The sequence below is a fragment of the Mastigoproctus giganteus genome, chromosome 1 (genome assembly GCF_048544385.1).
Source record: "Mastigoproctus giganteus isolate SK-2022 chromosome 1, ASM4854438v1, whole genome shotgun sequence".
NCBI classification, from domain to species: domain Eukaryota; kingdom Metazoa; phylum Arthropoda; class Arachnida; order Uropygi; family Thelyphonidae; genus Mastigoproctus; species Mastigoproctus giganteus.
This window is the reverse complement of record NC_143575.1, coordinates 221,734,246-221,757,494: the sequence shown is the minus strand read 5'-3', so window position 1 is coordinate 221,757,494 and position 23,249 is coordinate 221,734,246. Positions and strand designations below refer to the sequence as shown.

At 37.2% G+C, this 23,249-nt stretch overlaps 1 protein-coding gene across 6 annotated transcripts in view; it reads right to left on the bottom strand.

The window, feature by feature from the left end:
* Bre1 (E3 ubiquitin-protein ligase Bre1) overlaps positions 1-23,249 on the bottom strand; it is a 415,493-nt gene that overhangs the window by 282,673 nt on the left and 109,571 nt on the right. For all 6 annotated transcript variants that reach the window (XM_090376128.1, XM_090376101.1, XM_090376124.1 and 3 more), the window contains one exon: positions 19,636-19,760. In XM_090376128.1, the coding sequence (XP_090232254.1) occupies positions 19,636-19,760 (125 nt within the window). The remainder of the gene's footprint in view (positions 1-19,635; positions 19,761-23,249) is intronic.

Genomic DNA, 23,249 nt, shown 5'->3' with positions numbered 1-23,249 from the left:
GTTTCTTAAGGAAAGTTGGTGAAGACTTGTTGGAGAAAACATCAGGAAAGGGGACGCTGGAGGGAAAGGAGGCTTGGTGGTGGAATGAGGAAGTGCAATCGGGATAAAACAAAAGGAGATGAAGAAAAGATGGGATGTAACAGGTAACCAGGAAGATAAAGCAGCATATACAATAGCAAATAAGGAGGCAAAAAGGGCTGTGGCAATAGCAAAGGCGAGGATAGTGGACGAGGCCTATGGGGAACTGGAAAGGAAAGAGAGAGATAGGCAACCGATGAGAATAGCCAAAGCGAGAGATAAGGCATCGAAGGACTTCTCATCAATAAAACAGATAAAAGATGAAAGGGGAGTGGTTATACAGGGCCCGGAGAAGATTAAGGAAAGGTGGAAAGGCTATTTTAAGAAGCTATTAAATGAGGAAAACCAAAGAGCACTATGCGAGGATGGAGTAATGAATGTGAGAGTAGTGGAAGGCATAAGCAGGAAAGAAGTGGAAAGCGCACTCAGAAAAATGAAGAGAGGGAAAGCAGTAGGTGCTGATCAGATACCAGAGGTATAGAGTAGTCTGGAAGAAGAAGGGATCGATATCCTATGGGACTTGATGGAAAAACTGTGGCAGCAGGAGAGGATACCCAATGAGTGGAGGGAAAGTATACTTGTGCCAATCTTTAAAAGAAAGGGTGATGTGCAGGAATGTGGGAACTACAGGGGAATAAAGTTAATGTCTCATTCGATGAAGATCTGGGAAAGAATTGTGGAAGGAAGGTTAAGGCAGGAGACGGAAATAGGAGAGGAACAGTTTGATTTCATGTCGGGAAGAGGAGCAACAGATGCAGTCTTTGCTTTAAGGCAGGTGATGGAAAGATACAGGGAGATGCAAGTAAAATTGCACATGGTGTTTATAGATCTGGAAAAAGCATATGATAGAGTGCCCAGACAAGAGGTATGAGATGTATGAGGGAGAAGGGTACATCGGAAAAGTATGTAAGGTTTGTGAAGGATATGTACGAAGGAGTGGTGACTCAGGTTAAGAGCAGTGTAGGTATGACTGAGGGGTTCTCTGTAGAAGTTGGACTGCACCAGGGATCAGCTCTCAGTCCATATCTGTTTGATCTGGTAATGGATGTGTTGGTGAGAGAAGTGAAGAGCAGAGCACCATGGAGTATGCTGTTTGCGGATGATATTGTACTGTGCGAATCATCCCAAGGAAAGGCAGAGAAGAAATTGGAGGACTGGAGGAAAGCGTTGGAAGATAGAGGCATGAGGATAAGTAGAACAAAGACAGAATATATGGTATTGAATGGAGAAGCTGAGAATTCTATAAAACTGCAGGAGGAAAAGCTAACATCTGTTTCGAAATTTAAGTATCTGGGATTGATCGTTGAGAGGGATGGAGGATTGAGTGCAGAAATACAGCACAGAGTGCAATGTGGATGGCTGAACTGGAGAAAGATGAATGGGGTGCTGTGTGATAAGAAAATTAATTGTAGAATGAAGGGAAGAGTGTATAAAACTGTAGTTAGATCCGCATTGATGTACGGTGCTGAGATATGGGCGATTACAAGGGCCCAGGAGAAGAAGATGGAAGTGGCGGAGATGAGGATGCTAAGATGGATGTGTGGTGTGACGAGGAAGGACAGGTTAAGAAATGACTACATTAGAGGTACGGTTAAGGTGAGGCCTCTGAGTTAAAAAATACAGGAAGCTAGGTTGAGGTGGCTTGGTCATGTGGAACGAAGAAGTGAGGAGTATGTAGGGAAGAGGTGTGAAAAGCTGGAGGTGATAGGGAAGAGGGGGAGGCCTAAGCTGAGATGGAAGGACAAGGTGGCAGAGGATTTGAAAGAGAGAGGATGGAGGAGAGAGGAAGCCCTGGTTAGAAAGGAATGGAGGAGGAGAATTAAGGAAGGGAATGCCAACCCCATATGAACGTGGGAAGAAGGCGGGGACAAAGAAGAAGAAGATTTTATAGTGTCTATTAATTATTAAATTATCCTGGAAATAAAGTCAACAGCTCACTGTAATACTTGTAATACAGTTACATAATGAGAATTACATTACATATGAACCGTGATGCATGGACAAATTCACTGTCTGCTTTGAGGCTTGCACAAATACATGCAAAAAATGCACAGTAAATAGTTTTGAATGGAATAATGAATGAAAAGCTGTAACAATACAGTAAAATTTCATTTAAGACAATAAAATCATATTTTTATCTGACTTATGGGACATTAAAATAAGAAGTGAAATAGGGGACAATCCCATATATATATATATATATATATATATATATATATATATATATATATATATATATATATATATATATGGGACTTCTGGCACCCCTAGCTATTTTCACTACTAGAGCCTAAGATGAAGAGGCCTTTGAGAATTCCTCCGGTTTCCAATGCTACTCCAACCCAGACCTTCACAAATGAGACAAGTAAAGAAACCACTATACTGTGCATTGGAAGAGGAATTATCAGGCTTGAATGAAACAGTTACGCTGACTTCTGTGGAAGAGAAAATCATGGATGCAATGACAAAGACTACATTATATGATCATTTAAACATTATATGATTACAGTAAACCCCCGCGAATAGCGGGAGTTACGTTCCTGAGAAATGTCGCGAATACCAAAAACACAAATACTGAGTTATTTGTATTTGTAATAAAGGGGTTCCGTTCCAAAGTATGAAATATATAAGAAAAACTAGTCTAAAATTTTGTCTATGTATGTACCTTCATAATATGACTATGTACATAGACAGTACATAGTGAAATGCAAGCATAAGGCATCGAAATGAAAATAAGAAAAAATTTAATATTAAATGTAATATTTATTAGAAATTTCAAACAAATCTTTCAAACCAGCACCTTTGCTAGCAAAAAAAACTTATCCCGCCAGTGCTATTACCAGTTTCACTAAAGTGTTGATAAAGGAGTTTTGCCTTTTCACGAATGATGAGTGAACTTAAGGGAATTTTATTTTGAGTTCTTCTATCCACAGATTTAAAGCTTTTTCCATTTTTTCTAATTTAACATCACGAGTTACAGAGCAAATTTTTGAACCAATTAGCGCGTTTTCACGGACACTACGGCGAATTTTTTCTTCCGATTTCTTGAATGATCGTACCATTGACTCATTGATTTTATAATGTTTTGCCACTGAGGAGACACTTTCACCATTAGAAATTTTGTCTAACAACTCAATTTTATTCGCTAATGTCATCACCTTCTTTGATCTTTTCACATTTCCCTTGTTATTCGTAGCCATATTTTTGTATGGGTTAGAAAGAATTTGTCCACAATAAAGTCACTTTCTTCCGTTAACACACTCAAAAAAGTCTGTTTTACACTGCAAAACGGTAGATTTATCACTTTTGTAAGCATATCAATTTATAAATTGATAAATTTATTCAATTTATAAACATATAAATTAAAAGCAAACGACGAAACCTTCCATGATAAGCGCATAACACATACTGAACAAGGATTAGCGAGAAACATCCACGCTCGCAATTTTGTCACTTCTCTGCCCCTACCCACTGAGCACTGTTTTGAATGGGAAAGATAATTTTAGCTATGCCCATGTTTTTTTATGGTGGAAAATGTTCACGGCGGTTTAAAATTCACATTTTTTTTAAGGTTTCATTTTATATTAAATCAGCGAATGCAAATACGCGAAAACAGATATTGCAAATAGCGGGGGTTTACTGTATATGATCAAACAAATGAAATTATAAAGGAAAAATAGCATGGTTTTGTAAAGGGAAAATCATGTTTAAACAACCTGATTAGTAATTTATTGTTGTTTTTGTTAGTATTGGGTTTAACAACACAAGGGCAACTGGGGCCAAATTGTTCTGTTCATAGGTTTATTTGTGAACAGCTGGTTATAGGGGTGTTAAATTATATCCTTCTGTACAAGCCAATATGCTTTAAATAGAGAAAGCTTTTAGATTTGCACAATTTCCTAGGAATTGGGATAAATAGTAGTAGTAGTGGCATGTGATGCAAGAGAGTAAGTGTATGAGCTTATGCAGCATCAGGCAAAAAAAAAAAAAAAAAAATCACACCATTCCCTCCAAATGCCTGTCCAGTTCCTCCTTAAATTTATTCAACCTATCAACTTCCACAACGACAGATAGAAGTTTGTTCCAGCAATTAACCACCTGCTGGCTAAAGGCAAATTTCCGCACATCTATTCTACATCTGTCCTTTCTTAATTTGAATTTATGCCCCCTTAGGTTCATAATCTGAACAAGTGGAAGGATCCCATCAGAATTCAGTGTGCTCAACCCATTCAAGGCCTTATACACCTCAATCAGATCACCGCACAGGTGCCTAGTCTCCAGCCACTGCAATTTGCAGAACTTAAGCCTCTCTTGATAAGAGGATCCTTCCATTCCCCTCACCAATCTTGTTGCCCTTCTCTGTACACACTCAAGTAAATCTACATCCTTCCTAAAATGAGGCCTCCAGACCTGTACTCTAGATTTGGTTTGACCATTACCTTACACCAGTGTTTCCCAAGCTTTTTTAGTCACGGAACACTTTTCATTTCACAACATATTCACAGAACACTTACGAAACATAAGTTTAGCGGGAGCCAAAGAACTGTTTGTTAATATTTTATTACATATGATGCACTGTGCATCAGGAGCATTTTTATTTCCAACACATGTAAAGCCAAAATTCAAATAACTGTCATTAGACTTTTTGTTTTGCTCTTTTATTAGATGGTTCCTATTTTTTCATTTCAGATTTTTAGGGAACAAAAGGCTGTGATTGTTCATTCTCACTTTGAAGTGTGATAATATTGTGTTCACTTTCATCGACCACAGTTGCACTACTAGAAGTTGTTGTTGTTGATATGGAGGTTTGATGGCGCATAAGCTACTTTGGCTATAATGCGCCTATTCATTTATAATAAAAAGAAATGAAAAAGTTTCATAAATTCAGAATTGATTAAAAAGTCCAGTTTGCGTTAAGAAGTTGAAAAATTCTGAAATATCTGCGTCATCTCCAATGAGATTCTCTAAAGTTATTGGTCTACGAAGATTAACCAGTGATAGCAGGGTTGAAGTTCTGTCTTGTTCATAGTAAGGGCAGTCAATGAGAATGTGTTTAATATTCAGATTTATATTACAAAGTGGACACTGTGGCGGGTCATTCCCTGTGAGTAAATAAAGGTGGGTCAGGTAAGTATGTCCTATTCTTACCCTTGAAAGGACTACCTCTTCTCGTCTTGATGTGCGGACACTGGAGCGCCAAATTTTTGGATCATGTTTAAATTGAAATAGTTTATTAATTTGAGAGTGCCATATTGCTGTCCATTTTGACAGGCATGCAGCCTGAATGGTTAATGCATAGTCTGATGGCGGAACAGGGATATCAGTTAAGTCGAAGCTAGTTGGATTTTTTGCAGCTTTATCAGCCAGTTCATTGCCCAAAATGCCAGAATGAGCTGGAATCCAGCAGAAGGTGACCAGTTGATGGCGTTCTTCAATTTTTAGTAATATGCTTTTTATTTCATCTAGAACGGAGTGTACTTTATTTAAGGAGTTACATAAAGCCAAGATTGAGCTGAGGGAATCAGTGTAAATAACATATTTTAAAGCAGTCAGAAGAGAGATTCTGTAAAGCTAGTTTGATAGCATATAATTCAGCTGAGAAGATACTGAATTCAGATGGCAAGGATGCTGAAATAGCTGTATTTGGAAACACTGCAGCTGCTCCAACGTTTGAATTAGATTTAGAGCCGTCTGTATAAATTGGAGAAAAGTCAAGATATCTTTGAGTGTGAGCTTCGTGAAGTTGTTTGATATTTGATGTTTGTAAAGTGTTCTTTCCCCATTGAGAGAGGTAAGTGTCACAGGTCGGTATAGGAGGTGGAACCCATGGTGGTTGAGTACAAGTTGTTACCTGTTGTACGGAAAGGATGGAAACATTCCAAATTTGCATCAGTTCAAGAAGGCGAAGACCAGCCGGCTTTGCTATGCTTGGTTTATTTCTGAAAAGGTTTTCTAATGGTGGATTGAACAGGTATGACTGAGTCGGATGCATGGCACAGCTTTGTATCTTGACAGCATAGTTCAATAACAGTGTTTTCCTACGTAAAGTTAGTGGGGGTTCATGGGCATCAATGTAGAGACTATGTGCTGGTGATGTTCTGAAAGCACCGAGCGAAAGTCTCAAGGCACTGTGTTGAATTGGATCAAGCCAGCGCAATGCAATCAGTCTGGCTGAATCATAGATGGGAGCTCCATATTCAAGACGGGATCTGATTAATGCCCGATATAGCCGAAGCAGAGATGTATGATCTGCGCCCCATGTTTGGGAGGATAAAGCTCTGAGTATATTTAACTTTTTTAGACAGGAAGTACGTACATTTTTTATGTGGTCTATAAAATTTAACTTATTATCAAGTGTTAATCCTAGAAATCTGATGCTATTAGTGACCGGGATGGAGATATTATAAATTTGAAGTTCAGGATCCGGATGAAGTTTGCGCTGTCTACAAAAATGGATGGCAACTGTTTTCTGCTGCGAGAGTCGATAGCCACTGAGGCTGGCCCACTGTTGTATTTTATTAAGTGATATCTGGAGCTGCCGTTCAATAGACCTCATGTTTTGGGAATGGCAGGAGATGGAAAGATCATCTGCATAAAGGTAGGTTTCAACTGTATTTGGAAGCTGATTGTTTGTTGTTTGTTATTTGGTTTTTAGGAGCATTAGCAACTAAGGCCATATTGCTCCAGGATATGCGGTGGTCATTCCCTGACCTTTTCGCATCCTCCGTATTTGGTGGTGACGGGCTCGAACCCCGGTTTAATCAAGAAGCGTGTGCTATGCACTGCTGCTCCTTCCCACCTGGCTACGGAGGCGCCGAAGCTGATTGGTATTGGAATCTATTCTAAGAGCAAACAAAGTGGCACTCAGTACTGATCCTTGTGGTACTCCTTCTTCCTGTGTAAACGTTTTGGAGAGGGCATGTTGGTACTGAACTTGAAACGATCTAGTACGCAGGAAGTTCTGTACAAATATAGGAAGGTTGCCTCGCAGACCAAGAGAGTAAAGATCACTAAGTATGCCATGCCGCCAGGTAGTGTCAAAAGCCTTCTCGATATCTATTGAAACCATTACAAGATGTTCACGTTTAACAAAGGCATTTCGAATGGCGAATTCAGCCTTGACCATAAGATCTAAGCACGACCTATTTTTACGAAAGCCATATTGGCTATGGCTCATTAGATGTTGTGACTCAATGATCCATACGAGTCTTCTGTGGACAATTTTTTCAAGGATTTTGCTCAGGCAGCTTGATAGAGAGATCGGTCTATAGCTATAGGGGTTAGTTGGATCTTTCCCAGGTTTTAGGAATGCCAAAACAGTAGAGTGATGCCAAGAAGTTGGAAAAACGTTTTCTAAAAATATACGATTGTAAAAAACCAGAAGCAGGCTTAAAGCCTTGTCATCAAGATGTTGAAGCATGACATAATAAATCCCATCTGGACCGGCAGCACCATTGTGGGCTGTTCTAATGGCATGCAGAAGTTCAGAGTGTTGCAGAGGTTTGTTATATGGAAGAGTACGTGCGGTTTGAAATTTTATGGCATGCTTTTCTCTAGTGTTTTTAATTCATTGGAATGATGTAGAATATGCTGATGCCGCTGATATTTCAGCAAAAGTATTGCCCAAAGCATTAGCAATATCTAAGGAACTGGATAGATCTTGCCCTTTCCAGGAGAGGATTGGAGAAGGTATAGTAGGAAACTTACCAGATAACTGTCTAATTTTTTTCCATATAGTTTTCGGATCAGTGTTTCTGTTAAAGGTCGATGCAAAATGGGTCCAGGATTCTTTCTTGGCTTGCCTTTGTACAAATCGTGCTTTTGCTCTTAGCTTCTTATAATTAATAAGATTGTTTGTGGTTGGACATTGCTGAAATAAATTCCAGGCTTTGATTTTTGTTTTCTTTGCTTTTGTGCATTCGTTATTCCACCAGTAATTATAATGCTTGCGACCAGGGGGATTTGATAATGGAATTGTGTCCTTGGCCACTTTTAGGAGATGTGATGTGATGTAATCTGTTACATTATCAATATTCTGGAGCTGGATTTTTTCCTCGTTAAGAGAGATTGATGATCGAAATTTTGCCAAGTTTGCACGAACAAATTTCCATTTCCTGCGGAGTTTGTTTGAAGGAGACTGTGATATTAAAAAATTGCATATGATTGGAAGGTGGTCACTGCCCATTGGATCATTTAAAACATACCACTCTATGATTGGGAGGAGTATTGGAGAACAAATTGAGAGATCTATTGCTGAGGTGTGTCCAGTTGGGAGTTGAATGTGAGTGTGCGCACCAGTATTGAGTAAGGTGAGGTTTTGTGACTCTAGAAAGCTTTCAATGAGTCGACCACGTGTGTCTAGTTTAGGATCACCCCATAAGGGGTGGTGTCCATTAAAATCCCCTAAAATACAGAGAGGTGGAGGTATTTGTATGAGGAGATCTTCAAGATCTTTTAAACAGTAAGTATGGTTTGGTGGTAGGTATATTGAGACAAGTGTTATCGAAATATGGAGAGTTATATGAACAGCAACAGCTTCTATTTCAGTTTGAAGTGGAATATGTTTAGTTGGGATCTTTGAATTTATTAGGATTGCTACACCACCATGGGCAGCATTTGCTGTATTACGATCTCTTCGATAAAGACAATAGTTCTTTATTGAAGGAGAAATTTGCGAGGTTAGGTAAGTTTCCTGAAGACAAAGGGCAACTGGAGAATATCGGTTAATTAGATCACAGATATTATCTGTGTTGCAACGAAAGCCTCTGCAATTCCATTGTAAAATACAAGGCATTATTTGTGTTTCACTGATGGAGATGTATCTGACTGCTTTTTGAAGGTTACCGGCTTATGACGTTCTAGTTTAGATTTATCTTTTTTGGAGAAAACGGGCCGACCTGTGTCCATTTCTTCTTCTGCATGGATTTCTAGAAGGGGATCTTCCTGTATGGTTGTGCCATCTGTGTCCATGGCTGTATCTTGAAAATTTTTCACTACATTTGTGTTTGAACTATGAGATATGGTATCTATGACTGGAGCAGGAGATGCCACTGGTATTGTCAGAGGAGTATTATTTGCCTGGTCAGAGAACTTGGATTGTTGCTTAGAAAGAACATTTCTAGCCCGGTCAGAAATTGATTTGTTAGTGGGAACTGTTACATCAGTTTGAGTGGAGACTGTCTGAAATTTTTTTACAGCATTGGCATAGGTCATATTTTTGGTTGTAGTAGGAGCGACTAATTTTTTCGCTTCTGGGTAACTTACTTTGTTCTCAACCTTGTATTTTACTATTTTTTTCTCAGTTTTCCACTTTTCACATGTCTTCGAATATGCAGGATGGTCACCTTTGCAATTTGGGCAGGTTATTTTTTTAGCTGTACAGTTACTTTGTATGTGATCTGAGGATCCACAATTAGGGCAGACAGGAACTCCTCTGCATACAGTTTGTGAATGGCCATACTTTTGGCATTTGTAACACCTTAAAGGGTTTGGAATGTAAGGTCAGATGCGGCAAAGTAAATAACCTGCTTTTACAGAGGAGGTAAGTTAGGTGTATTGAAGGTGAGAATAATATTTCTTGTAGGTGTCAGTTGATTATCTTTTTTAGTCATTATTCTTTTTGCTTCAATTACATTCTGTCCCTGCAGTTCTTGGGTTATTTCTTCTTCGGTGACGTTCACTAAGTCCCAACTGGATATCACACCCTTAGATGAATTTAGGGTTGTGTGTGGAGATATTTTAACTGGAATGCCAGCAAAGCTTGTAAGTTGTAACAGCTTCTCGGAATGTCTGTGGTTGGTGGTTTCTACTAGTAAGTCTCCTGATTGCAGTCTTGGGAGATCCTGCAATACCCTCCAGATGTTTTTGTATGACAAACGGAGACAATTTATTCATGGGCTGACTAGTAAGGGAGTGGATGATTAAGAACGACGGGCAAGGTTGCTCCATCCGATCAGTCTTTTGTCTCTTTGGATTATCGTTCTCAATATCCTGATGGTCTGTGTTATCCATGATTGCTCCTTTTAGCCCTTGGCAAGTGGACTTACTTGCCAAGATTTCCGGCCCCGCCACGGGGAGGCAGGAGCAGTGCCGCTAGGAGGCCAAGTGGTTAAAGTGTTAGTTGATTAGTGACCTAGAAAAATGAATAAAAAGAAAGGTGGTTTTTCTTTCTCTGTTCTAACTTGTGGCTTTTCAAGTGTAGAACGATTTTAAAAAAATAAGGCTTTTGATAAATGTATAAACTTAAAAATAACTTTAATCGCCTTTGAAGAGCACTTTATAATCTCACAAATATCGCTTGGCCTCGAAATACGCTTGGCACCCGGGGCCACTACTAGAAGTAGTTGTAGTAGTACTACTACTAGCACTAGTAGTAGTACTACTAATACTACTTCTAGTAGTGCAACTGTGGTCGCACTACTAGAAGTACTTTGCTTATCGTTTTAAAGTTCCTTTTTTCAAGCATACTTCTCTTTGTAAAGCCCACCAAAATAGTGTTCTGTAGTCTATGGCAGTATATTAATAACCGAAAAAAAAATTATGTTAAATATTATAATGATACAAAAGTGGTGTATGCTACAAATATGCAAAATTTATTTTTTTTTAATTTATTTAATTATTAATCACAATTTTTCGCTGAACACTTGTTCATGTCTCACAGAACACTAGTGTTCCACGGAACACAGTTTGAGAAATGCTGCCTCACAGAAATGAGATAATCATGTCCATATCCTTGCTAGCAAATTTCCTGTATACCACTGACAAATTCTAATGAGCTGCCCTGGCAACTTGTCTGCACTGATCAGAAAACTTCATATCAGACTGCACAATAACCCCTAGATTCCTTTTCGCTTTCCACTACCCTGAGTGCAGTACCAAGTTATGTTATTAGCACCTGAATTACCTTGCATTTGTCAAGGCTAAACTTCATTGCCGTTTCTCAGACCTGCCTAATTTTGCTAAATCTTGTTGCAACAGCACACCTTCATTACTGTCATTAACCACCTTGCCAACCTTGGTATCATCTGCACACTTAAACATTAAGTCTGATATACTCTCATCAACATTATTAATACAGGAAACAAAATGGGCTTAGCACAGAACCCTGTGGGACTCTGCTAATAATAGTAATCCATGAAGACCAGTGTCCATTGATAACTACTCTTTGTCTCTCTCTCTCTCACTCGCTTAACCATCCCTATAAAGGGATGGTCGAATGGGAGAAGACAAAAAGTATGAAAAGTCCATGGATAACCATAGCAATAACTTTCCCTTAATGCCACACTGCTCCAATTTGTACAGCAGTCTTCGTTGTGCAACAGTATCAAAAGCTTCCCTAAAATCCAAGTATATGATATCAAGATATTTTCACCCAGTTCCTTTGTCATTACATCATAGTATCCAATCAAATTGGATACTATGATGCAATGAAAAGACAAGATCTTCCCTTACCAAAACCCATGCTGTGACTCAAGTATAACTGCATTACTGATGGTCGACCCTGCATTACTTCTTTAAACAGTGACTCTGTTATTTGCCCTGGATTAGAAGTTAAGCTAACAGGTCTGCAGTTATTCACTTCTCTCTTTGATCCCTCTTTCTGAATTGGGGATACATTCACACATACCCAGTCCATAGGGACTTCTCCTGAATATAATTGGGTAGATACTACCCATCGCAGGTGCCTTTTTTATATGCAACTTCAACAATTTCTCTTCCACTTTCCTCTCAGTTATCACAAAATCACTCAGCTCCCTGTTAGAGAGTTTGATAACCTTCTGGCATCCTCCTCCTCCCCAAAGGATTCCTCATGTGTGAATGGAGATGCAAAATACCTATTCAGCCTGTCAGCAACCTGAATAAGATCATCAACAATTAAACCATCTACATTGTGAACCAATGTGATTCAAACCCTTCCTTCTACTGTCAATATAAGTAAAGAAGTTTTTGTTGCTTTTCTTGGCATTCTTTGCCAGACTTCTCACAATCTGCCTTAGCTTGCCTAGCCTCTCTCTTGTGATTAGATTGCAGACTAGTTTATATCTATCACAGGCTTCTGTACCATCTGATAATTTATATCTATTCCAAGCATTATTCTTCTCTGCCATGTGTCTTGATATTGTATTTCTTGAACAGTATTTCTTAATTGGTATGAAAACCCTAGTATTTTTTATGATTATTTCCCTGAAAGCTTTCCATTTAGAATTTGTTGTTGGTAACAGCATTAGTTGGTTCCACTGTATAGAATTTAAAAACTGTCTGAGACCACTCTAGTCTCCTTTTCCGAAGGCAAAAACCCTTCCCTTTATCCTTGATGTTAGCTACATCTTCAAGTAACTATCACATCAATACACTGCGATCGCTGTTCCCTAGTGGTTCTTTTATCTGCAGATTCTTAATGCATGAGGAATCATTCCTGATAATCAGACCAAGGGTATTGCTCTCTTGTTGTCCCTCTAACATGCTGCTGTAGAAAAGTCATCCAATAAATCCACAAAAGACTTGCTAGTGTGTGAGTGATCAACACACAAATTTCAGTCAATATATGGAAAGTTAAAATCCCTCATTATAAGGCATTCTGATTTACTAGGCCACTCTATTTCTCTGTATAGTTGTTCATTGTACTCATCAGTCCTTAGGCCTATAACACATTCTACTCTCAATTTTGCTTTCCTAGTACTTATGTCACACCAAACTGACTCAACATTGCACTATCTACCCATGTCAACTGGATGCACTGTTTTAAATTTTATGTTGTTACCTTAAATAAGAGCCTAATCCCTTCCCCACCTGTCCTGTCTATCCTTTCTGTATACATTGCATTCCCCATATTCAAATTCTGCATCCTTTACTATCCCCAATTTTTTTTCTATGCCCTTAGCATTGATGTACGTGCAAGTATACATGCACCTGTTCTTACTTTTACTTATCCTAACACAGCCCATGCATTTCCTTGTTCCAGGATGACCCACAACAGGCCTTGAAATCCCTGCTACCTTGCTTTCCAGGCTGCTGCGTGTTCCAATTGAAGCAGTGCAAGGATCACTTTCATTTCTGCCTGTGGCTATTGTTAAAATATTAGCTTGTGTATCCCTCCAAGCTAGCAGTTTCTCGACTCACCTAACATTGCCTCAATAGCATCAGCAAATATTGTTGCATCTTTTCCACTTAAGGTTATCCCATCCCTGTAGAAGCAGTCTCTTCTATTAACAAACACAGACCACACTGAGAAAAATTCTACCACATGAGCACTGAACAATCTCTCCAGGGCCAAACTGATTGACAAGGCTCTCATCATGTACTCCCTTCTTTTGTGTCTGGGTAATAACAGATACTTTCAAATTTAACCCTAACTTGCAACATTTCTTAAAATTGTCCCATACATTAAGTAGGTAAGTCCTCAGCTCTTTTACTCTTAATATTATTAGCAACAACATATGCAACAATATCACCTTTTGTGCCCTTAAAAATATGTTCTACAATGTCATCAACTTTTACCCTTGACAGACATATCCTGGTTCTATTCCACCTATCCATTTTGCACAATATATTTCCTGTTTCCCTGACAATAGCTGCCTCCTGTGAGACCAGTGCAAGCTCCGACAGTGAGGCAGGCAGCTGAGAGCTTGATGGCCCCCCCCATCCAACTTAATTCCTTTGAGGCATCCACTCTGTTCTTCAAGCTGTCATAAACGCTCATCAGAACACTAAGTTGATGCCTAATAACCACACACTCTACATCAGGGGTAGGCAACTTTTTTCATCAGCGGGCCGAATGAAATTTTCGCATCATGATGCGGGCCGGAATAGATTGAACGATTTAATAAAAAAAATCAGAACCTAAAAAATGTTATATTACTTGAATTACCAAATTATTGATGTATTTTTAAAAAAAGTAAATACAATATTTAAATTTGTCAGAGCTCTATCTGTTTTGACAAAATTTTCAAAGTATTTTGTTGCTTACGCAAACCACATTTTAAATTTTCTGTTTCAATTTTCATTTGTTCCGGTGAAAATAGCTTATATTTTACGAAATGTTTTTTTTGAAAAATGCCTTTTTAGATTATATTCTTTAAAAATGGAAATAGTTTCGTTACAAACTAAACAAACAGCTTTATCGTCTATATTTGCAATTAAATATCTGAATGTCCAATTATCATTGAAAATGCGGCATTCAGCATCAATTTTTCTTTTTTTTTTAATTGGCTCATTTATGGGCTATAAATTATATTAAATTAAAAATTGTAATAATTAGAAAAGGCATAAAACATAAAATATCTCGCACCAATATTATTTTTTTCAATAAGAAGTCAAACCCAAAGGAACTTCGTTCGATCGATGCTACAATAATAATTAGGAAATAACTCTTTGACGCTGCGTAGAATCACTTGGTTACTGTTGTACTGGCCGCGATTCCCGATTGAACCGAATTAAGCCGAACGTTTACGGCGAGTGTAGTCAGGTATGGATTTTCTATATTTATACATTTACCGAGGGGGCCGGATTCAACATCGTCGCGGGCCGGATGTGGCCCGCGGGCTGGCTGTTGCCCACCCCTGCTCTACATCAAACACACACAAAGACTGTATTTTCTGATGTTTATTAGTCAAACTAATATATACAGTGAAATTTTGGGTGGAATATTAGGCTCTGTGCATCAAGATGAATGAATGTTGATACTGCCCAGGGCTAACTGGATTGCATACAGTTCTACAGTACAACTGCTGCATTCAATTGGAGGAGCTATAGAAACAGTATAGAAGGGAAAGACTGCCAGAGCAGCATCAATATTAGAGCCACCAATGTATATTAGGCAATTCTCAAAGTTAATTAAGAGCAGCATATATCTCAAACAGCTGTTGAATTTTATGGATTTGCAGTGTTTGTACCCCACTGTTGAAAATAATTGTTACGGAAGGTAAGATTTTTCCAACCAGGGTGGATCAGGTGTGTCGCTCTAAGTATACTGTCAAGATGAATTTCAATTGAATCAATTTCAAGAATTGATCTCCAAAGATGAAGATCAATTTTTGTAGCCTTATGTTAGTGGGCCTATTTTCAGAGTTTAATATTGTAGAAAGCAGTCCATTGAGATTAAAGAATAGAGCTTGAACAGGGCAACTTTAGCTGGTGATGATGAATCTAATGCTGGTAACTTTCAATGTTAATAAAGATATGCATAACCAAGACATTCTTCTTTGTGTCAGTGCTCAGATATTCATTGTTCTTAAATCTTTAGTTATTAGCAAATAAAACAGATCAAGAGTTTCTAAAGGTATATCTATCTACAAACCTATCTACCTGTTGTTTATGAGGCTCAGTGACATTCTTGGTCTACCAATGATATTTTAATGTCTGGTTTCACCATAACTTTGTGCTAGCAGTTAAAGGGCAGCATACAGCCTGTCTAAGTCTCTGACTAGTTTCAGAAAGGAAACACATTCATCACCTACCTCTCAGCCATTATTGTTTTAATACAGACAATGGATCTAGATGTAATCCAAAATTTGATGTGCCTCACAAAACAGCCTTTTGTAGAAACTAATTCTAAAAGTTCTGTCACGAGTTTCTAGGCTGAATATGCCGTAATCTCATTTTTGCCTTTACAAAATGATGGCATTTATAGAGGTAAGTCTTGGAGAAAATTCTGATCCAGTGTTATTTTGATAACTATACATCACATAGGGTGGAATTTGAAGGAGCTAATGTTAAGAAGTAAGTCTGGCATGCCTAATAATTAAAAATGCTCCAGCTAATAACCCACTCAATTATCTAACTGAAGAAGAGATAGAGTAATGGGTGGAAGCCTATAAACACGATAAAGTTTATACTAATGGTGCAATTAGATAAAATGCAGTTTACTCTTTGAGTAGATTGTGTTTTGAGCCCATGACTGCTAAATATGATTAATGAATTGTAGTCATGATTTACTGTAAACTCCTCTGACCTGGTGGTCATGCAAGAACAAGAAAAAGGTAAAAATTAAAGGCTCATTGTAAAGGCTGAGAGAAACAGCCTTTACAATGAACTGCTCTAATAAACCAGTACTTTTAAAACAAATGGCACTGCCATAAAAGTTAATTATTCTATTTATTTAAATTGGAACTGTACTGTTTCAAACAAATGGCATCACCAAAAAAATGTTAAGCTACCATTTAAATATATTGCAGATTAACCTTTTTAGGGTAATGCCATTTGAAAGTAGTGCAATACCACAGCAATTCACTGTGAAGTCAAAATTAATTCTGCTGCAAGCATTAAGATCATTGCATTAACTAGATTGTTTAAATCCTGATGGTTGCAAAAATACAAGAGAAGATATGATATTCCTCCTAACTTCATATCTTTTGCAGCTATATATTATTAGGAATAATTTCCTTGCAATGAATAATACATTATACCAAATATAGGACAGGATGGGATAGACTTAAATAGAAGGGATGAAAGAATATTTATTGATGCTATCAAGGCAATGTTCTGTGAGTCGCAAAACTGCTTGGGGGGGGGAATAGACAAACAAATAGTCTAACTACAACTGCAAGCTGAGATGAAATGATTCTTGCATGCTTCTATTGGAAAATGCAGTAGCCTGGAAAGCATTGTGTCATGGATTTCATGCCCTGCTGTGGGTCCTCATGAAACAAGTAAATAACTGGGCTGTATTAGGATAACTAAGAATAAGAACAGGTGAATACATACTTGCATGTATACCAATGTTAGGAGCATAGTAAATAAATCAGATGAATTTGAAATACTAATTAAGTCATCAAATGCATATATAGGGATATTGTTGAAGACTTGGTGTTATATCTAACTACACAATCAGATATAAGGGATATAGAATTTGAATATGGAAGTACAATGTGACCAGAAAGGATAGGCATGAAAGGGGGTACTGAATGATATTGTAATAACTGAGAGGAAAGTAGAACAGAAATTGTTCAAGTTATACATAAAAAAAGGCACATGGGATTTATCCAAAAATATTAAGGGAGGCAGCAAAGGAGGTAAGCAAACCCTTAGCCATAATTATGAAGGCATCTTTGGATTCAGGAGAGGTCTCTATGGACTGGAAATGTGCGAATCTATCCCCAATTCACAAAGAGAATAAAAGGTGACACAAGTAATTACAGACCTGTTAGTTTAACATCTATTCCAGGGAAAATAACAGTCATTTATTAAAGAAGAAGCGCAGGACTATCCAAACAGGAATGCAGTATAACTGCAGACACAGCATGGATTTGTTAAGGAGCAATCTTGTCTGACCAATTTAATTGGATACTATGATGCAGCAGCAAAAGAACTGGATGCAAAAAATAATCTTGATATCAGACTGCTGTGCAAAATGGAGCAGTGTGGCATTAAGGGCAAGTTACTGCTATGGATAAAGATATGGTTGTGGTTGAGTGGGAGGGAGAAGTCAGAGAGTGGTTATTAATGGAGTTCCCCCAGGATTCAATGCTAGGCCCCTTGTTGTTTTCTATATTTATTAATGTTATTTATGACAGTAAATAACATTAATCAGGCTTAATGTATAAGTTTGAAGATTATGCAAAAGTTGACAGGGTGGTTAATGAACAATCACAGTAAGTTATTGCAAGACTAGAAGGCAGATGTGCTGAGAAATGGCAGCTGAACTTTAACAGTGACAAATGTTAGGTATCCCATATGGGTAGCAGTAATTCCAGATTAATGTACCAACTGTACGGCACTACACTCAGATTAGTGAGGAAAAAAAAAAAAAAAAAAAAAACCGTGGTGGTAATTGTGTAGTTAGATATGAAGTTCTCTAAGCAGTGTGGACAGGCCCCTATGGCAGCTCATGGGACTTTCTCAATGATATACAGGAATTTTGCTAGCAGGATAAGTAAGTGATTGTCACATTGTACAAGGCATTGGTTATGTTGCATCTTGAGTAGAGCATGCAGGTCTGGAGGCCTCATTTTAGGATGGATGAAGATCTGCTGGAATGGGTACAGAGAAGGGCAATGAGATTGGTGAGGAGAACAAAAGGGTCATTTTAAGAAGAAAGGCTTTAGTTTTGCAAAATGCAGCATTTGGAAGCTATTCACCCGTGAGGTGATTGGACTGAGGTCATTAAGGCTTTAAATGGACTGAGCAAGTTCAATGCTGATGGAATCTTTCCTCTTTGCTCAAAATACACACGAGGGGACAAATTCAAATTTCAGAAGGATGGTTGCAGGTTACATGTGTATGAGTTTGCCTTCAGCCAGCATATGGTTGATTGTTGGAACAAACTTCCATCTGTTATTGTATATTAAGCACAAATAAAGTTGTACATACTGCTTTATTAGTACATTCTGTAGTTCACAAAACAAAGATTCTGTTTCAACTCTGCCCATCTATTATGCTGTTGTTATTAAGAGAAACTAAATTTGGTTATACTAATGTCTGTTGCTCAATTGTGTGTAATTCATTTAACTGTATACTGCAAAACAAGCAAATAATTTTACAGAAAAAATGTGGTAACTGCTAATGTATATTTCCAAATTACTCATTGAAAAGTATGTTACTCACTGAAAAGAAATCATAATGCCCAAAAAGTTTGGAAAACAGTGATCTAATATCATTTCAGAAAATTTATTAATTTCTAATGCTTTACACAGAATGTATATAAACAGTTTATTTAGTAAATGAAAGAGCAACAAGGCTCGGTACGTCCTATGTTATTAATCAATTTTAAACATAAAGAGAGGAATTACCTCAACATATGCATGTAGGATGTTTCTTCACTAACACTCTCCTTGAATTTAAACGAATATTAAAATACGGAAATGACTTCCTACCTGGCATCAGTAGTCTGAGAGCACCAAACCTGCCACCAAATTACATCAGACCTCCAACGAATGACAATGAGTGAGAGAAGACATATCTATAAATTAAAGATGAATAAAAATAACTTCCCAAAAGGAAGTTATTTTTGTTCGTCAGACTACTGATGCCAGGTACATTGGATCACTAATGGGTTGCCTCCAGGGGTAGAAGTCATTTCGGTATTTTAATATTCATTTAAATTCAAGGAGGGTGTTAGTGAAGAAATGTCCTACGTGCATATATTGAGGTAATTCCTCTCTATATTTTTAAAATTAACAGTTTATTGAAATCATTCATTAAAGCAAATGGCTAATAGTAAAAATCTTCAATTCCCAATTTTTGATCCCTGTTTAGTTTACTTATCATTCACGAAACAAATCTCAGGGCACATCTCAGTATCATTCAAGAAACACATCTACAACAGCTCACAGCACAGTACTATTAAAGAACTTATTTTAAATTGCCAAGTAGTCTTTTTTTTTGATCAACGTGAAGTTAGAAAATAATGAACCAGGCAAAGATTAAAGTTTGAAAGTGACCGCTTTAATGTAAATGTATTAACTAAGCAGCACAGATAGGTTCAAGATTTTAACCACAACACTTGACACATTTTAAACACTTGAACAATCTTCTATGCTTACTATATAATGATCGACTCCCAGAGGGGGGGGGGGGGGAGTGTAGAAAGAGAAGAAGGAAAAAATTATGTTATCTACTTACTTTTAGGTTCATTTGATGGTGCTTTTCATGCAATCCAGTTACTAAACCATGAAGGTTTCTGTTTTCAGTCTGCAACTCGATGTTAGCTTGTCGTACAGTCTCATCAAGACTGGGTGGCTCTTCTTCTAAAATATATAAAGAGTTTTGTCTGACTAAATAAAAACTTTATTTTACTTTTTTGATGTAATAATATTATTTATCTCTATATATATATATCTTCAATTTCATTAACTTCTTGTTCTGAATGCCAGCAAATTTCTTCAATTTTGGCTTGCATGAGCCCAAACTGGATAACTGAGTTTTTTGATTTGCAAAGCTATTTTTGTGCTGCAATTTATTATAAATTGTGTCAAATATTAGAAACACAGATAAAAGATGGCAATACATACTGCAATACTTAGAGACAATTCATGTATTAATCTTTTTCAACATACATGTATGTACTGTTACAAATCCACACGTGAAAAACATACAACATACATGTAATCTGGAAGTGGTTAGCTAATGGATGAGAAAAGAAACATAAGATATCGTTCTCTAATATAAATTTATCAAAGCAATAAATCCATCTAAATTGGAGGGGGATAGATTTTTTTCATTGGTGGACCACAACGAATGGCAACTCCCAAAATGATCCGACAGTCTTAAATCACAAAAAAAGCAAAAATAGCAGCAGCTACAAAAATATAACAATAACTAGTACTCAAACACTGGGTAGAACACAGTTCCAGTTGATAAATTTTCTGTCTCTCTTTTTTTTTTTTTTTTTTTTAATTTGCAAAGTATTTTCGTTGTGTAACTTCTAAAAAAATAAGTTTTCAAAAATGTTAAGCCAATAAACCATGGATTATAAGTAGCACACATGTAATTGTGGCATCTGAATGTCACAATACAAAAGCTAGAATGGATAACAGTAAGGAATGCACGTGGGCACACTAATTTTTTATTCACCGAGCTATTTTTTTTCTTTGCAGTTTTGTAAGCTTCAAATATTTTGTACTAACAGCTTCATTACTCTTGTAGAGAAATCCTGGGAGATTTGATTTGCAAATGAATACTCTCCAGCCGATATGAAAAAAAACGGCAGCATACAGTAGTGTGTGTGTGGGGGGGGGAGTGCTTATTGTTAAGGCATATTATAGAAATAGGAATTAAATTATTTCTGCTCAAAGTAGATACTGACAACAGTTTGGCCCATGTAAACAACAAACCAAAGTGTTGAGGTTAGTGGATCAATCTGAGAGAACAGAATGTTTTAGATGAAAGGAAAGATTGTGAATGGTGACTGTCACTAAGGGCTCCAAAGAGGATTGATGAAGCTCAGGTATTCTTGCTGTGAATCCCAAGAAAGTGTGTGTGAAAACTTTCACAACAGATAGGATGTTTTACAGTAGCACAGAGGTAGATTTACTGATGTGATATGATTTTCTGCATATCCTTACAGAATTCAGCTCAGCCAGCCACTAATCCCAAATTCAAAAGAATAGCACATTCAGTTTGCCACAGAATTCGTAGAACTTAGAGCAAGAATCTGACTTTATAAACAAAGTTTTTTTTTTTTTTTTTTTCACTTATATGGTATGTGAAGGAAGGAAGGAAGGAAGGAAGGAAGATGAAAGATTTTGGGCTCTGAAGAATCCATACATTATTGTTAACAATTCATTACATGTGCAAAGGGTCTGTGTGCGTATAGAAGTTTTGCCAGTGTTCATCAATGTAAATGTCTATCTCATGTCATTAGGGACAATTTTGTGCTTTTTTTTGTATGGCTATGATGTTGACATGTATGGCATCTGGTTTCAACAGAATGGGGCAAGGCCCATACTACAAGGGATCATCTTGAATTTCCCGGATGAAAATTTTTAAAACCAGGGTGGTTTCTAACTGCTACCCTGAAGTGTGGAGATGGGGGGGAACCCTCCGGTGCTGTCAGAAAACTAACAAACACTGTTACCCCGAAGTGTATGGCAAAGGACTAGTATGGCCTCCAATGTCACCCAACTTAAAGCCATGTGGTTTTGATCAAAGACAATGTTTCAGAAGAATCCATGAACCATTCCAGCACTGAATAAAGTGATTGAAGATGACATTTTTCTGCATTTGGAGGAACCTGAGGATGTTCTTTGAATCTTCACACTCTGACTATGACACATTATTGATAAATGTCAGGGACACAATGAACGTTTATGGCATGAATTTCCCAACACTTCTAAATATAGTTCAAGTATTAATTTCTTTTTCTAAACAATATTTTATGTTATTCAGATGAATAAAATGGTATGATGAATAAAAAAATCCCTGTAAATGTATATAAAATAAATTGAGTATAATTTAATTAACATAACTTAATGATGACTGGTCTCTTATGCCATTTGGCAATTTAACTGGTCAGTTACAGAACCATATAAGCTTACAACCTAGACCAAAAACAAGTTTGTTTTTTAATATTACTGGTAACATCTTTAAGGAGCATTAGCAACTAAGGCCATATTGCTTCGGCGATATGCGGTGGTCATTCCCTGACCTTTCCGCATCCTCCGTATTTGGTGGTCATGGGCTCGAACCCCGGTCTAATCAAGAAGCGTGTGTTACGCACTGCTGCCCCTGCCCACCTGGCTACGGAGGCACCTTATGTTTTCTAAACATAACATAATCCATGATGGCTTGAATTATGTTAGTTCTCTAAACAGGTAATTTATATATTTTTTATGTGCTATAAAAAGTTAACTTTGCTGCCAAGAAGGTAAGAAACATTTATTTTAGCCCCTTGTATAGGTATCTCAATTCCATTCTTTCAGGAAAAAAAATTTAATTTTTGACTTTTATATAATAGAATTCATTGTAGTCATTACAATGAATTCTATTAATACATTTATTAGGTACAACTAGATAGCAATTTACCATTCTCTTTAACTCTTTCCTTTCTATGGTCTTGAAAATGGAACTCAAAGAACCTCCACATTGAAAAATAACTGTGTTTGCACTGTTTATTTTGAAGGATTTGCTTGGATTCTATTCAATTTCATTAATCTAATGAAATTGAATAGAATCCAAGCTTGTTACTTAAGCAGGGATCTAGAAAAAAAAAAAAATACTGACGCACTTGTTTTTCCAAAGTTGTATCAGCTGAGAGAGAATTTTCTTCAAAATAGGATGCAGAGTAGAACCATTCTGTAAAGCAATGTAAAACACTAATTGAGTCTATATATATTATGCAGTTGACACTGGCAGTGAGGTCTATATATTCTGGTGCTAATTTAATTGCAAACAGCTCAGTGAGGAAAACGATACATTCAATCAGGATATAAAAATGGAAGAAGAAGGAAAGACAACTGCTGTGCACTCAGAAATTTCAGTTTTAGAAGCATCAGTAGAAGCATACGATGCAAGAAAGCAAGCTTATGCAGCATCAGCCAAAAAAAAAAAAAAAAATCCCTCCCATTTTGCCCCTCCATTCGTTCCAAATGCCTGTCCAGCTCAACCTTAAATTTATTCAGGCTATTAGCTTCCATAACAAAAGATGGAAGCCTGTTCCACCAATCAACTACCCACTGGTTGTTGGTGGTAGAGTGACTATGTTATGTTATGTTTTCTGTTTGTTTGTTTGTTATTTG